Source organism: Archocentrus centrarchus, chromosome 21 (genome assembly GCF_007364275.1).
Source record: "Archocentrus centrarchus isolate MPI-CPG fArcCen1 chromosome 21, fArcCen1, whole genome shotgun sequence".
In the NCBI taxonomy this organism is placed as follows: Eukaryota; Metazoa; Chordata; class Actinopteri; order Cichliformes; family Cichlidae; genus Archocentrus; species Archocentrus centrarchus.
The window spans coordinates 4,568,376-4,583,444 of record NC_044366.1 but is presented as its reverse complement, the minus strand read 5'-3'; the positions used below and the strand labels follow the sequence as shown (position 1 = coordinate 4,583,444).

Here is a 15,069-nt window from a genome sequence, read left to right as displayed (position 1 = left end):
GCAGGGTGGAGGATCCAGTGATCGAAGCAGGGACGGAACTTCTGGGGGGGCTGGGAGGATGGCACGCCCCCAGCCCGGGCCTAGAGGGGAGAGGATAAGATATCAGGTAGTTAGGCCTCTATCACGTACGAGGAGAGCTGGACAAGGCCAGTCCTCTCCTGAGTGTATCCAGATGAACATGGTGTATGGTCAAAGGTATCGCCTACTTTACATCACTGATCATGTTTTACATGGGGATATTAAAGGTTGCCACAGTCAGGACTGAGTCATGGTCGCTAAAGTTTTACAAGACCTACTGACTTTAGTGATGTAGTAGGTGTAAAATATTGAATAAAATGTTGTGCTGCATGACTGGCTTTATTTTCACTCTTACATTTAACTTTATGCCACGTGTATTGTGTCCACCAAGGTCATCATCGGTCACTTGGCAACAGATTGTAAACTAAGTGGAGCATTTTTATGGACTAAGCTAACATGAGTGGCACTTCATAACATACACATTCCCGCTGTTCTGGGCATGTGTATGTTGTAAAATGATGTTATGATAAGCTTTATTATTTGGGTATAAAGGGCCTGGTCATTTGCCCCGCCCCCGGCCCGGCTCTGATTTGTTCCACTAGTGGATCGAGCCACAGTCACCATCATTGCATCATCGCAAACAATGTTCAACATGAGGCTGTTATTTTTTCTTTAGTTTGTGACTTGCCGGAAATCAAACTGTACAGTCTGTAACTTCACGCACCCAACAGCCTGATTTCTGGAGAATCACGGGGTGAGTGAGTGGGAGTGTCCGGTGAATAAAAACTCGCTCCTCATTCCTCTTAATCACAAATTTACAGTGTGAACAGAGGACTGTACGTGACCTGACGCTTGCTTTCACCAACAAACAGTCAGCCAGCAGGTAAGTCGCAGAAGAAAGACGAACTTTAGTTTTATTCTGAGCAGTTTATGCGCAATTCATGACGCATATTTCCTCCAAAAATGTGTGCTGTCCCCTGCTGCGGTCTTTAAAGTAGGTAACTGTAAATGTTTTTAAAAAGGTAAAAAGGAAAAAAAAAGAAACAATAAATAAATAGAAATGTCCGACTCATGGAGTTGTCGTTGATTCCTGGAAATCCCCAGAGCGGCGGCGCGTTTCCATTCAGCTGAGCTTGATTTACGTAGTGAGAGTTCTCAACACGCAACTGACAAGACGCGGTTTGCAGTAAAATAACCCCATAAAGCTTACAAGCTTGAACCGCACTTTGTCTTCCAGAGATTTTTGCTGCAGATCTCGTATTTGCAGTCGTCCCCTCTGCAGAGAGATCCAGTCATAAACGGACTGTATTAAACTGCCTTCATGAAGCTCTGCTTGTTTTACTGACAGTCTCAAATCTCACTAAGCTGATGTATTTTTTTTTCAAATAAAGTCAGAGTTTTTGACGTTATTGCAAATGTTTCAAAAGTAAAAGCATTCATAAGAAAAGACGTGAAGGGTTTTAGTTTGAAATGCATACGGAAATGCTGATTTTCTGCTACGGAGTAGAACAGGAAGTGATTTATGTATCTAATCCTGGAGTTGACATCTTGAATCACACTTAAACATCAGTCTGGCACCTCTGCCATTCAGTTTGTCTCTAATGGCTCCTGTGTATGAAATACACTAAACAGATGACTTAGCTTTAACTGAATTATGCTGAATGTGAATGCTTTATTTCCTTACTTTGAGCATGAAAGCAGAGGCACTGCACCTATGATCCTGCATATGTTCTCTCTTTGCTGCAATGGGGAGATCCTTCAGTTTTTAATGACTACAGATTGATATCTAAATTATCAGCTTGACTTAAATTTCTTGAATGCATATTAGTCACCAACTGAAAGATTTTTTTTTTTTTTAATTGCATTTTTTTCCAAGTCAGTCAGCTTTTAGAAAACAACAGACCACCAAAACTGCTGCAGTTGAAGTGGTGAATGATTGTGAGGCAGCACACCAAAAAAAATCACTGTGCTGCTTTTTTCCCCCCGAGGGTGTGTTTGACACGTAGATACACATAAAGGTATAAACATTCCAAAAATCAAAATCCCAGATTAACATGGAGCAACCATGTGAATCGTGACAACTGGATAAAATGTTTTGAGGCTACTGGCACAATTGAAAATGCCACCTTGGTGAACAGACTTAACAATATTGGTTAATCAGTGAATCCTGTGTGTCATCCAGAATCTAATGCAGCAATTCTGCTGGGCCTTCTTCCTGTTTCCTCTCAAGGGGTTTCCCAGGGTTCCATACTAGGACGGCAGCACTTCTCCATATCTATAATCACCTTTGTCATACTTTATCAAATGCCTTCCTTTTTCCCCTGCTTTGCTGCTTTAGAGCCTCTCTTCACACAACTTCCAAACTGGGATTTATAATTGTGGATCTGGTCAGCTGGTCTCTCAACGCTATTGTTTTGATCAAATTTTCACCATGAGGAGATTGGGGGAAGGAGAACCCTATTCCCTCTTATCAATTGACATTCCCGCTGGCTACGTTATAGATTCCTGTGTGGTGTGGAAGATGATGTGCCTGGCCGTATTGTCAATGGAATACACACACATTTGGCTTATTGACACTGGGGTTTCTCTGAATTGGACCTGGAGATACCTGGCTTGTCGTTGCAATTCAGGAAGTCTAGGCAGATGTCTGGCCTTGGTAAGGCTGCTTATGATGGGAATCTCCCTGACCTAGCCACTGATGAACTCTACATCTTATCAGACCTGTTAGCTGAGGAGGGAGTTTGAGTCAGCCCCACAGTAGCCCTCCCCACCCTAGTGCTCCCATGCTATATGTCATCCAGAATCTAATGTAGCAATTCTGCTACATTAGATCTCCCCATGTTTGTTCTGTTTGTCTTCTTGGATGGGTGTTCTGTTAACTGTAATTTCCCCATTGTGGGATCAATAAAGTATCATCATCATCAAATACTTGTGGACCAATCAAAGGCCCATTTTGAACCTCTGAAAACAGGTTTATGTCTTTGTGACTGCCGATGGCTCAGTGGCAAGCCCTCCTGAAGCTGGACTCGGCACTCCAGAGCCGGGTGTGCCAGCTGTACGAGAAACGATTTCCCAAAGATATCCGCCACTATCTGTGCGTCTGGATCGAGAACCAGGACTGGTAAGAACCGTGGCCGAATGCTAGAGCAAGGAAAATATACCGTCACTGAGACCCACAAGTGACTGCTAATGGCTAAATTAAATCTAAAGCTATGGTGTAAGATTTAAGACCTTTAACCTACACCATATAGTAAGTTATATATTATATAGTGTAAGAAAGCCGATTATGAAATTGTGTAAACAAATGCAGTCCTAAAGTTAAATCTTCTGTCTCTCTGTGTCAGGGATTCAGCAGCTGTGGATGAAAATAGAGCCAGAACCTGTTTCCAGGCTCTTCTGGTGTTTCTGGAAGAACAGTGGAAACGTTCTATCCAGGAGAACATTATTTTGCAGGGGCCTGATTTTTCCAGTATGAGGGACTACTTGCTGGTAGGAGATCTATGACCTTGTGTGCAGAGTTGGAGGCGCTCTTTTAGTAGAGAGTGCATTTGATTGATTCTTTCTTTTTTTTAGGCGCATTTCCAAGATGAGCCGCTGAACTTGGCCGTGCTCCTGTCTGAATGCCTGAAGGAAGAAAAGCAAATCCTGGCTTCGGTCTGTGAGGTGCAGGTGAGTTTAATGCTGTTATACTGTTAATGAACAGCACAGTGCACTTCACGCTGCTGTTAGCCTGGTTTTTACTCGTATTCTGAGTTTTTGACCCAGTAAATATGTAAAAAAATTTTAACTTCTTTGTTTTTGTCAGAGTTGCAGCAATCCAACAATGGGACAAAGTTGGGAAAAGTTGGACAACCAAGTCAATGAACTGAAGAGACAGACTTTGGTAAGCTCACAGGGATTTATTTAGCCATCCTGAGAAAAGAAAAAACCCAATAGCATACCTCTTTGTTTCTAAACCTGTAAACTTTAATGCAGGAGATCAGGAAGGAACTCAAGACACTGGAGGATCTAAATGAAAAACTGGACTTCCTTCTGAAGACCTGGACGCGTGAAGGTATGACCACATGCTGTATATAAAAGATGGACAAAGTCGCTATGCCATCACCCTGTGGATGACTTTGAAGCCCAAATTGTAGGATTTGATCAGTAATAAAAGCCTAGAATTTCACTCATCAAAACTGAAGCTGCATCTCAACACAACTCTTATTAGTATCAGTCAGATAATGCTATTAAAAGTCATGAAAAAGGCACAAATACGGTGGAGAGGTCCAATTCAGTGACTCCTCTTAGCTCAGGGGAAGCCTAGCAGAGAGCTAGCAGCTACAGGTGCCTGTGTCACCTGTCAATCAAATTGGCCACTCCCCTAAATGTATTTATATACACTCGATTGTTTTGAAAGAAACCAGAGAGACCAAAACTGTTTCTTTCAGCAGGCTGTAAACATGTTTTATTTCTGGTGTAAAGTTGGACATTTTAACATGGGAGTCAACTGGGACTGGCTCACTGTCAGAGCCAGCCTCAAGTGGCCACTAGAGAAACTGCAGTTTAGTCACGTATTTTGGCCCATGAAGTTGCAGCTTGGCAGGAGAAGAAAAAAGTGGTATGTTTGGTTTGTTACTCATTTGTGTTCGACTGATGTTCCTTGTCTTTCTTTACCAGTGGAGGAGCATGCTAGACTGGCCCAGTCCCAAGCTGTTTTTGAAGAGGAATGTCAGAAACAGGCATGGTTCATCACACAAACCAAGCAGGTATTGTAAATACATGTTTGGTAAAAATATTGGCAGTAGTTGATTTGAACAATTTAAATAAAATGTGGTTTAATTAATCAGTCTTCATTAATCTTTTCCTGGAGTTCATGAAAAACTTTCAAACTTTTTAGAAAATGTTCATGTCACAGATTCCTCTCATGGTCATTCATTTTTCAAATTACATAATACATAGTTATTATTTTAATTGTGTTATACAAATTTTATAATCCTCACGAAGAATGTGTAAAACCAGGTCCCTGTTGCAGAAACATTACAAAACAATGTTGTGAATCTGTTACATTTACACTCTAAAAAGTTATATTTGATAATGTAACACTGCACTGATAGTTACGTTGGTAAAATCATCATATTTACACTGTACTATGATGTTAATGCTACATTGCGACCACAGAGCAATGTTGCCACAGCGTTACTGCTTGATAATGTTGGAAACTTACCAAATTATGACTAAAAGACGTGTCTGAGCAGGCCCCAAAACATAGCTGGACAGGCTTTGTCCTGATTGGATGAACAAACCAGCAACCAGCTACTGTATAGCAATCTCCTCTTAAACATCACCATTGACGGTGTAAATAAGTCACATAGGCTAACACAACAAATGGTAACATAGATGACAGCTCTTGGAGAGCTACACTCATAGAACCTCAGGTTATGATAGGTAACCTTTCCTCAATTGTTATATATGCCTCGGTCAGAAGGTGAAAGCTGTTATGTGCACATAAGTATTTTTTCATTTTTTGTCTTGCAGATTGTCCAGCGTCAGCTGGTTAACATTTTAAAGCAGACACACCAGGTCGTGGAGACTCTCACTGATGTGGAGCTGCCGGAGTGGAAGCGCAGGCAGCAGCTGGCCTGCATTGGAAGTCCAGCTGAGACCAATTTGGACCTCCTTGAGAAGTGGTTAGAACTCATTTGTTGTGCTCACCTTTGCATATCCAAGATAATTTGTGTTTCTGTCACAGCTTTTAACACTGAATACGGTGCCTGTTTTATTCTGTATGCAGGTTTTCAACTGTTGCTGAAGTGCTGCTAGGAGTCCACGAACAGCTGAAGAAACTTCAAGACCTGAATAGCAAATACAGCAGCACTAATAACATCGACCTCCCCGCTTCGATTTCAGAAATCGAGAAATTTGCACTGCTCTTGATAATGAAACTTCTCACAAAGTGAGACATGGCAGCAGAGCTCTGTTTTACATGTAGATAGACTACTCCACCAGCAGTCTAAATAGTGACATGCTTTGTTGTGGTCTGGCATTACAGCGCTCTGGTGGTCGTGAAACAGCCTGTCATGCAGAAATTTCCACAGCGGCCTCTGATACTGAAGACCGGGGTGCAGTTCAGTATGACAGTAAGGTAAGCCTGCTCTCAGACATGAAAAACTAGCACAGATTTTACATACAGGTAGGTCTGATAAATCCAAATATGAGCTGTGACCTCATGTTACTCAGCCTAAATCTGCCTTTGTTTTATCTACTTTAGGCAATTTGTGGTAATGCACTTCTGTTTTTAATCATAATTCATTATAGCTCTAACTGTTAAAGCACTCAGGGTGTTAATCATAGAGATCACAATAAGGATCAGAATAAGTAAAAAATACCCCTAAAAGGGCAAATAAAAAAGATGATTGTGTTATTATTGTGACATTTTGGTGATTGTGTCATTATTTAAATAATGTTCCAACTTAATTTGTCTCTTATTTGATTTCCCATCGCTGCGAGTGTCTCACTTGTATATAATTAAATATGCTTTGACTACATGCAGTGAAAAAGGTGTGTAACTTTACAGATAATAATATGACACCATTATGTTAGCTGTAGTCATTGATTTGCTATTCACATTTTTGTGCAGCTTCAAACAAAATAGTGATAGTTATACAATATTAAATGTACAGTATGTTATGTAGCCTCTACAGCAGCTGATTACAAGTGTAATAACTATGATGACACGATATATGTAAGACGCACATTGTATACTGGCTGGCTAACCAACCCCATGTTATTTATTACTGTAAAACACAAATTTTCAGAATAGGAAGAATGTATTGTCATTATATGTCAAACATACAACAAAATTACATTCCAGAACACCCATCCAAGAAAAGACAAACAAATCAAACAAGCAGGGGAAATAAGTGTTTGCGGCCTTGCAGCCACCAAAGGCACTGCCGTTTAAAAAAAGATGGAACACAATAGGGTGAGGAGGAAAAAAAGCATCGTATTTTAGTTCTCGATCTTTGCTTTGTGCCATTACACACCTTAAAGTTGGTCAAAATTAGTGCTGTTTGATGTTATGCCATAGTGAGGCTCAGGTTAGCTGGTAAGTAACTAATTTGCCAAGCTAGCCAGCTAGTATTTCTGCTCATATATGGCTTTAATGTTAGCAAGCAAGACACGGTTAGTGAGCTAGCTGTAACTTAATTATGCGTATGACTCTAGGCATGGTTTATATAACAAACTTTTAAAAGTAATTTCCAAGTGGCCAGCTAGGTTATCACAGTAGCCCTAGATCTCAAAAATTAGCTCATGAATTCCTGTTAGTCCATCATTGATAACATTTAGCAAGCTACCCAGTTAGTACTATCAATGCTCAATATGATTTTGATAGCACAATATTAGCAAGCAAAAAAAAGCTTTGGTTGCTAATTTTTAACATCAGTAAATCAAAAACAGCCTGTTACAAGATCAACTATTCATTCAAGACAGTATTTTACATTGTAATTTCCGTGTTAGCAGGCATGCTAGTGTTAGCCATTGTTAGCTAGTAGAAAGATAGCTCAGGGTCAGGTTTAACCCCAAAAATAAAACCATGCCTCAATTAAACTAATGCCATTTTATTTGTACTGTAGTTTTCCCTGTGAGGCTGGCCAGATAGACTTCATTAGCTAAATTAGCTTTTCATCTACTAACTGCTAACAGACAAAGTGCTTCATACCCAACATAGCAATTATCAGGCTAACCTTAGTGACAATATTATTGTCAAACTAACAAAATACCATCTGGAAAAAAAAAAAAAATCAGTTTTTAGGGCTTTTTCTTGTCCGTATGTGTTGGATCTGTGTTGCGCTATTAGCCAGTTATGTTTTGAGATTAAAGATTTTTACACTGGGAGCAAAAGCAGGATTTACAGGATTGCAAACTTACATCTTTAACATGTTCACTGTGATCCAAACAGCCAGTGCTGAACTAAAACACATCTAAAAACTCAGCTTTTCTCTTTTCAGGTTCCTGGTAAACATCCCTGAATTCAAGTGCAAGTTCAAAGTCAAACCTGTATTTGACAAGTAAGCAAAAGAAAACCTGGTGTGAACCATTGACATATGGTTCAAATGGCAACATTTCTTTTTTGAGCTTTGTTTATTTAAAGGAAAAACTTTTTTTAATAACTCAAAAATCTGTTCTTGACCTTTTTTCCCCAAAAAAAGGGATGTTGAAGAGGCCAACACAGTGAAAGGGTAGGTAAAGTGAAATCTGAAACATAAATTTATTAAAGTTTATACTTCCAAAAATGAGTACTGACCTTTTTATGTGTGTTGCAGGTTTCGTCTCTTTGATTTCAACAGGGACGACTGTAAGGTGTTGGACGAGGACACAGATGGAGGCTTGATGGCAGAATTTGGGCACATGGTATGAAAATGCTTAAAATTAACAAAGCTTTGTGTTCAACTGCTGTACATTCATATTTTATACACTACATTATCTAGTTTGTTACTAAAAATGGTGTTTCTTCAGTCTCTCAAGGAAAGAAAATCAAGAACTAAAGGATCAGCTGAGGTAAGAGAAGTTTATTTTATATTAATGTCTTCTGCTGTTATGCACAACCTGTTGTACCTGCTAAGAGGACCTATTATGCATAAATGTGCTGTTATAATGGTGAGTGTTCATATTAAATAAGGTCAGTTTATGTCCAAGTAATCCCTGTGAGCTGAAGCCCAGGATTCAGACTGTTCTAAATGTTTAGCTTCAGTGTTCTTTTTTGGGTTTTTTTTTTCCTGCTCTTGGCTCAGTGTGATGTCATAAATGGGGGATAGCCGCATCAACTTTCTTTTCAGCCAATCAGAAGAAAGTTAGCTTAAAAGGGAGGGCGGTCTTAATGATGAATGGTGAAAGGCTACATTGAGGCATGGTTTAGGCTAAATAAGGATTAATATAAACTGAATCATGCAAAGCTACTCCATAACCTCCATGATGGCTTACTTTTCACATCAGCATTTATGAGCATTACTATACTGTAAATGTGTTTCAGCAGAATGCCAGTGATGTGAACTGCCACCTTACTTGATTTACTTTTTTTTCCCATTAGAACCGCCTGGGAGTTACTGAAGAGCTGCACATCATTAAGTTTGTGTCAGAGTTTCAGCACGCTGGACAAACGTGCAATATCGAGGTGAGTCACCGTGGCACTCAGGTCGCATGAATTTCAACTTAGAGTTCAAAATAAGGAGTTCCCTGCTGCTGATCAGACAGAGCGTTTGTAGTTTTATTGACCGGGTTCCTCCTGTGCTGTTGGTCCAGGCCAGCTCTCTTCCTGTGGTCGTCATCTCCAGCACGAGTCAGGTCCCCAGTGCCTGGGCCTCCATCATGTGGTGGAACGTGCTGTCCACCAGTGAACCTTGGGTAAAAATGATCACAGATAAACACCAGTAGCATCTGTTAAGACTAGTCAATAAACATTCTTAAAGTTCTGTGAATTTTCCCCTCTAGAACCTGTCGCTGTTCATCAACCCTCCTCCACTCACCTGGGAGCAGCTGTCGCAGGCGCTGAGCTGGCAGTTTTTGACCGTTGGCCAACGAGGGCTTAATGAAAACCAGCTCTCCATGCTAAGAGACAAAATTGTGGGTAAGTAATTAAAATTTATGCCATTTCCTCAAAGTAGCTTTTAAAAAGGAGTTCCCATTTTGTTTCTGATGCTTGTTTTAATTGTTAGGTGGTGTATACAGAAATATAATTTGTGTATTATGAGTAGGTTTAATAGGCTAAAGGTTCATTCTACAGCTTTGATATGTGTGGTGCTGGGCAGGCATGTTTTGGAGGGTTTTTTTGATCATGCATTTCGGTTCAGGTTTTGCTCAAATTTTTTTTTTTTTTTTTTTTTTTTGCAATGGTTGAAAAACTGAATGTTTTGTTTTTTGTCAAAGTGTGAAATAACACACTTGGTTTCTGTAACTTTTCTGTCTCAAAAGAAAATGTCTGAGTTCATGTGTGCATTAAGGTGGAGGAAGAGAAAGTCAGTGTTTGTGGTTTTAATGTAATGAAACACTTGAGTCAACCTCACCTTAACTGGATTTCACTGTTGGCATCGTTGCAGATGATCCTGACGGCCTGGTGCACTGGAGCAACTTCTCCAAGGTGTGTGTTGAGATGAATTCCTGTTGTTCCCTGTAGTTTGACAGTGAAAGCACTTAGGCTGACTTTATTTTCCTGTGTGGCAGAATGAAAATGCCTGGATTTGGATTGATGGCATCCTGGATTTGATCAAGAAACACTTGGTGGATCTTTGGCGTGATGGGTACGACTTGGAACGACATTGGCTTCTTTTTTCCAGCCTCCATTTTTTTGCAGCTTGTGCAGCACCATTTAAAAATGAACTCTTTGTATTCCAACATACGAAAACATCGAGACTTAGATCAGCAGTAAAAGCTGTGTTTCATAAGGAAAACGTACTAATGTGGTTCCCCGCACACGACTAAACACTAGGGGGGACAGAGCCTTTCAGTCAGTGGCACCAAGGCTGTGGAACAGTCTATCACTACATCTACACTCAGTTGACTCTGGATTCTTTTAAAAAGCAGTAAAAAACTTTTCTGTTTGAAAAGGCCTTCTGCTGAGTATTTTTATTGAATTAGATTTTTAGCTATTATGGTGCTTAATTACTCTTTTGTTATTTAGCATGCACAGTGCTTTGTGACTGTTGTCTGTGAAAAGTGCTTAATAAATAAACTTTACTCACTTACTGTGCAGGAAGTGGTTCCCCGTTAACTTTCCACTGTTTCCTGTGTGTGCATTTCAGATCCATCATGGGGTTCGTGAGCAGGGAGAGGACACGCCTCCTGCTGCAGGAAAAACAGGCCGGTAATTTTCTGATCCGCTTTAGCGAGAGCAGCAAAGACGGCGCCGTCACCTTCAGCTGGGTTGATCAGTCCAACGGTGGTATGTTTCTGTGTGTGTTTGGAGAAGACTAAAAAACCTTCTCAAAAGGTCCACTGAGTACAATTTAAATAACTACAGGAAGAAATAGAATAGTAACAACTATAGTTATAATTAAGCATTTGTTATGAAAGGTACAGTATCCTGAAAATAGGTGTGTTTGTATCTTTGTTACCTTAGAATGGATTTTTTTTTTTCCTTTTTGTCTGTATACAGAGCAGGTCCTATTTTCACTTCACAGGTGAGCAAAGAGGGGCAGCCAAATAACAGCAAGAGCACTAAAAGCAGCTGCCTCCAGTGGTTTGTTCTGCTTTGTACTGATATTCAGATGTTCGTCTTTTTCCCCTGTAGAGCCTCATGTGCATGCAGTACAGCCCTACACCAAGAAAGAGCTGTCTGTGTTAACTCTGCCAGACATCATTTACCGTTACAGCCTGTCATCCCAGCGAAGCAGAAATCCTCTGGTCTACCTTTACCCCGACATCCCCAAAGACACCGCCTTCGGACGCTACAAATCCTGCGGTATCACCTCTCGCCTCACGTTCTCCACGATAACCAGCAAACAAATAATAATGTTGTAGAAACCTGTAAATCTAAGTTTGTAAATGAAGTAAATGTTAACATTTCAAACGATGCTGAGATCATCCAGTTTACTTTCTGTTTAATGAGCCCAATCACATCTGTTCACACAGACCCATCAGCACCTTCAGGGGATGGATATCACCGCAGAATACCTTCTTTTATATCAAAGTAAGAATCATAACAGAAATGCTGCCTTGGTTTGTAGATCAAAGTTTTATTGGGGGGAAAAAGCAGCTCATTCTCATCACTTTAAATGCTGCTCTGTAGGTTAAACAAAAAAAATAAAGCTTAATTTATTAGCTGTATTATTTAGCCAGTTATGTCATACGTGTTCTGTATTCTCTTGTGCTGTGTAGGAATAAAAAACCTATCCTTATATTTGTGTGTTTTTGTGCAGCGATCCTACGCCGCCTCCGTCCCCACCCAGTGAGACCCTCGTGATGGACATGGACATCGATGCAGAGAAAAATGTGGGTTTGTTCATTTTCCTGTAGCCCTTTAATGCAGCAGTCATTGATTAATTAGTATGGATGAGTTTTGTTATTCTTACTAGATCTGGTTCAAGCACAGCTCATTTAACATTTGGCTGTAGCACTATGTGCAACACAACTGTCAAATGAGCAACTTCAGGCACGCACAGCCTGCATGAAAAAGACGGACTTGCACTTTAAAGGGTTGATTTTTAGTGTCATCTTGTGTTCTGGGTGAGGAGGTGGTGTGTTATCAGCTAATGGTGACAATGGCGATAGTTCATTCACTTAAACTGAAGCACAAACTTCTTGGACGGTCTGCACTGCACAACAAGAAATTTTATTAGTCAGTCGCATTAAACTACAAAAGGCACCAAGACCCCAAAGACTTGAATTAGCTGAGGTGAGACGTAGCAGACAGCTGTCCTCAGCCCTCAGCTGTCAGCGCAGAGCTGCCCTTAATAATGCAAACTTTAAGCCTTAATATAGTTTAAACAGATATAATATTGTTATGAAGGTGGAATATTAGCTGTAGAGATCAGAGTCTTTGTTGTATTAGGCTGTAAACATGTTTATTTTAACATGGCAGTCTATGGGGACTGACTCACTGCTGGAGTCGGCCTCAAGTGGATGTTAGAGGAACTGCAGCTTTAGGCTCTGATCCTCTCCCATCACAGTAATGTTCTCTCAGGACTCTCACTAATACTGGATCAATACCACCAATGATAATCTCAAAGCTTGTAGAGCTTCTTGTTTTTAATGAGCCTGTTTTAATGAGTTCAAAGATGCTAAAATGCCACATAAAGGAGACCAAATGTTGTCTGTGGGTATATCACATGGCACCTAATGCATAACGTATTGTAGACTTCACCATCTGAGTAATTCAGGTTTAAATCGTAACCCATTTCTGTCGCAGTTAATTTTAAATTAACCTTCTTTGTTTCACTGCAGGCTTACTTAGATGAACTCATCTCTTCTTTGGTTGACTCGCTTTCTCCAGCTGTCACCTGGGGATCTCATCTGGACACGTTTCAGCTCCAACCGCTATCGCCTCAGAGCCTCTTTGCAGATGGTAAATGGTAAAGGGACTCGTTCTTATATAGCACTTTTCTACGCTATGTTGAGCACTCAAAGTGCAGATCATTTTAGTTTCTGCTAAAATCTGCTGGATCACTAATCAGACGCAGAAAAATCGAGGGAACAAAACAATGTAATGTGCTGTAAAAATGTAATAACAATCACCGTGTAAGAGCCTCTATTGCAGGGGTCTCAAACTCCCGGCCCGCGGGCCACTTCTGCCCCCCCCCCCGCTTCCGGCCTGTGAATTGATACCCACGACGTTTTATTTTGAAAAATGGGCGGATTCTCTCCGTTAGATCCGTCTGTGACTCAGTCATAACACATGTCACAACCTTGTCTGGGTCACATGATATGTTGCTGCTAAAATTAAAGCCACAATCTTCACTGGTTCCCGTACCTGTGGAAAGGCCTTTACACACTGGACGCGTAAATTTGCTTCAAATGTTTTGTGTGTTAAAAATATTTTTCGGACTCACCTGTTTTCAATGCAGCCGTTCACACCGACCGCATCATTTCACAGGACGAATTTGCAGCATTTATTTTTTTGGATCAAATTCGATTTTTCTGACTTTTGCAAACAAACATCTGACCAATCAAAGTGCTGCATTTAGCAACATGTGAGCATATAGCAGAAAAAGTGTACCCATACACTGAATAAACAGTCATGTAGGAACAGTAAAATAAATACAGTAAAAGTACAGTACAGTAATACAATACAATGTTACACAGTGTGTCTGCTAGCTAAAAGAAGAGCTGCTGTATTTCCAGGGAGAGAAAAGAGAGAGAAGTTCACTCAGAGATGCAGAAAGATGTAAGAAAGAGGACAGGAGAGGAAGAAGAGAGGTTAGATTTAAAGGTAAAGACTGGCAAAACAATCTGAGGTATGCTAACTTTGTGTAATTCAAAGATTATATGAAAACAGGTCAGTTTGCTGTACTGTATTAACAGTAAAGCTCTGTGTTGGTGCACAGTGTCTGTGTTCATGGTCAGTTACAGGTTACATCAGTGTACCAGAAATATGTTTGAATCAAAGCTGCTGATGCTGAGATTCATTCAATGACTTCAACATTTATACAACCTGATACTTTCACTTTCTTACACTGAGTAAATTTCAGAGCCTGTACTTTTTTACTTTTATACTTAAGTAAATAAGTACAAATAAAGACATACACAAGCACTTGTTCTTTTTATTTATATTATATATATATATTAGGGCTGGGACTTTAACGCGTTAATTTCGATTAATTAATTACGGGGGAAATTAACGAATTAAAAATTTTAACGCATTTTAACGCACTTTGCACCGTGGAACGTTTCTCAGTGCACGAGTTCCCGGCATACAGATTATATCGACACACAATGTCCAAATTCAGGGGCTGCATCCTGCGAAGGACCCGGCCCACGTCCTTCGCAGCCCACGAAGACGCAAAGGCCGGAAGTGAGCGGCTAGCCTTCAGATCAGCATCACCTGCCCTCACCTCTGCGTAGCTCATGTTGCCTAGCAACGTGAGTGTGAAGCCCAGCTGTGTAAAAACAGCTGTTAAACGGAGAACGAACTTTTCTCCTTTTTGTGGTTTAATTTCAATTATTTTATTGATAAAATAAGCTGTTAAAACAAGCATAACACATTTCAACATCAAGGAATACAGCTGAGAGAATGATTAATTTCCAACTATATTAAGTGAGACATTAATGTTGAATAAAACTATCCAGTTATGATGCTTAACTTTAATTTCAGGTGTTTGCTTATCACAGGAGCACTTCCACCCTTCATTGGTCTGTGTAGTAGACTGGTGGGAAAATAAACAGCTTATGTATATTGATTCATTCATCAACCAAACTTAAATTAATATTTCTCATGTCAAATATAGAAATGCGATTAAAATGTGATTAATTTCGATTAATTAATTACAAAGCTTGTAATTAATTCTATTAATTTTTTAATCGAGTCCCACCCCTAAAATAAATAAATATATATATATATATATATATATATATATATAT

General features: G+C 39.9%; 1 protein-coding gene across 1 annotated transcript; it reads left to right on the top strand.

Annotated features, from left to right (window-relative positions):
• Positions 1–767: 767 nt before the first annotated feature.
• LOC115801218 (signal transducer and activator of transcription 1-alpha/beta-like) lies at positions 768–14,356 on the top strand. Its single transcript, XM_030758974.1, has 25 exons — positions 768–901; positions 2,990–3,139; positions 3,363–3,507; positions 3,592–3,687; positions 3,824–3,901; positions 3,994–4,072; positions 4,678–4,766; positions 5,536–5,687; positions 5,792–5,953; positions 6,050–6,142; positions 8,010–8,069; positions 8,211–8,240; positions 8,325–8,412; positions 8,518–8,559; positions 9,089–9,172; positions 9,301–9,402; positions 9,490–9,625; positions 10,095–10,135; positions 10,219–10,295; positions 10,797–10,936; positions 11,285–11,455; positions 11,626–11,683; positions 11,913–11,985; positions 12,937–13,064; positions 13,834–14,356. The coding sequence occupies exons 2-25, from the start codon at positions 3,012–3,014 to the stop codon at positions 13,943–13,945; spliced, it is 2,364 nt and encodes a 787-aa protein (XP_030614834.1). The 5' UTR covers positions 768–901; positions 2,990–3,011; the 3' UTR covers positions 13,946–14,356.
• Positions 14,357–15,069: the final 713 nt, after the last annotated feature.

Coding starts and splice junctions, on each gene's coding strand:
- LOC115801218 (XM_030758974.1), top strand. CDS start 3,012: ATGGCTCAGTGGCAAGCCCTCCTGAAGCTGGACTCGGCACTCCAGAGC. Junction 3,140..3,362: donor TGGATCGAGAACCAGGACTG/GTAAGAACCGTG, acceptor TCTCTGTGTCAG/GGATTCAGCAGCTGTGGATG. Junction 4,767..5,535: donor TCATCACACAAACCAAGCAG/GTATTGTAAATA, acceptor TTTGTCTTGCAG/ATTGTCCAGCGTCAGCTGGT.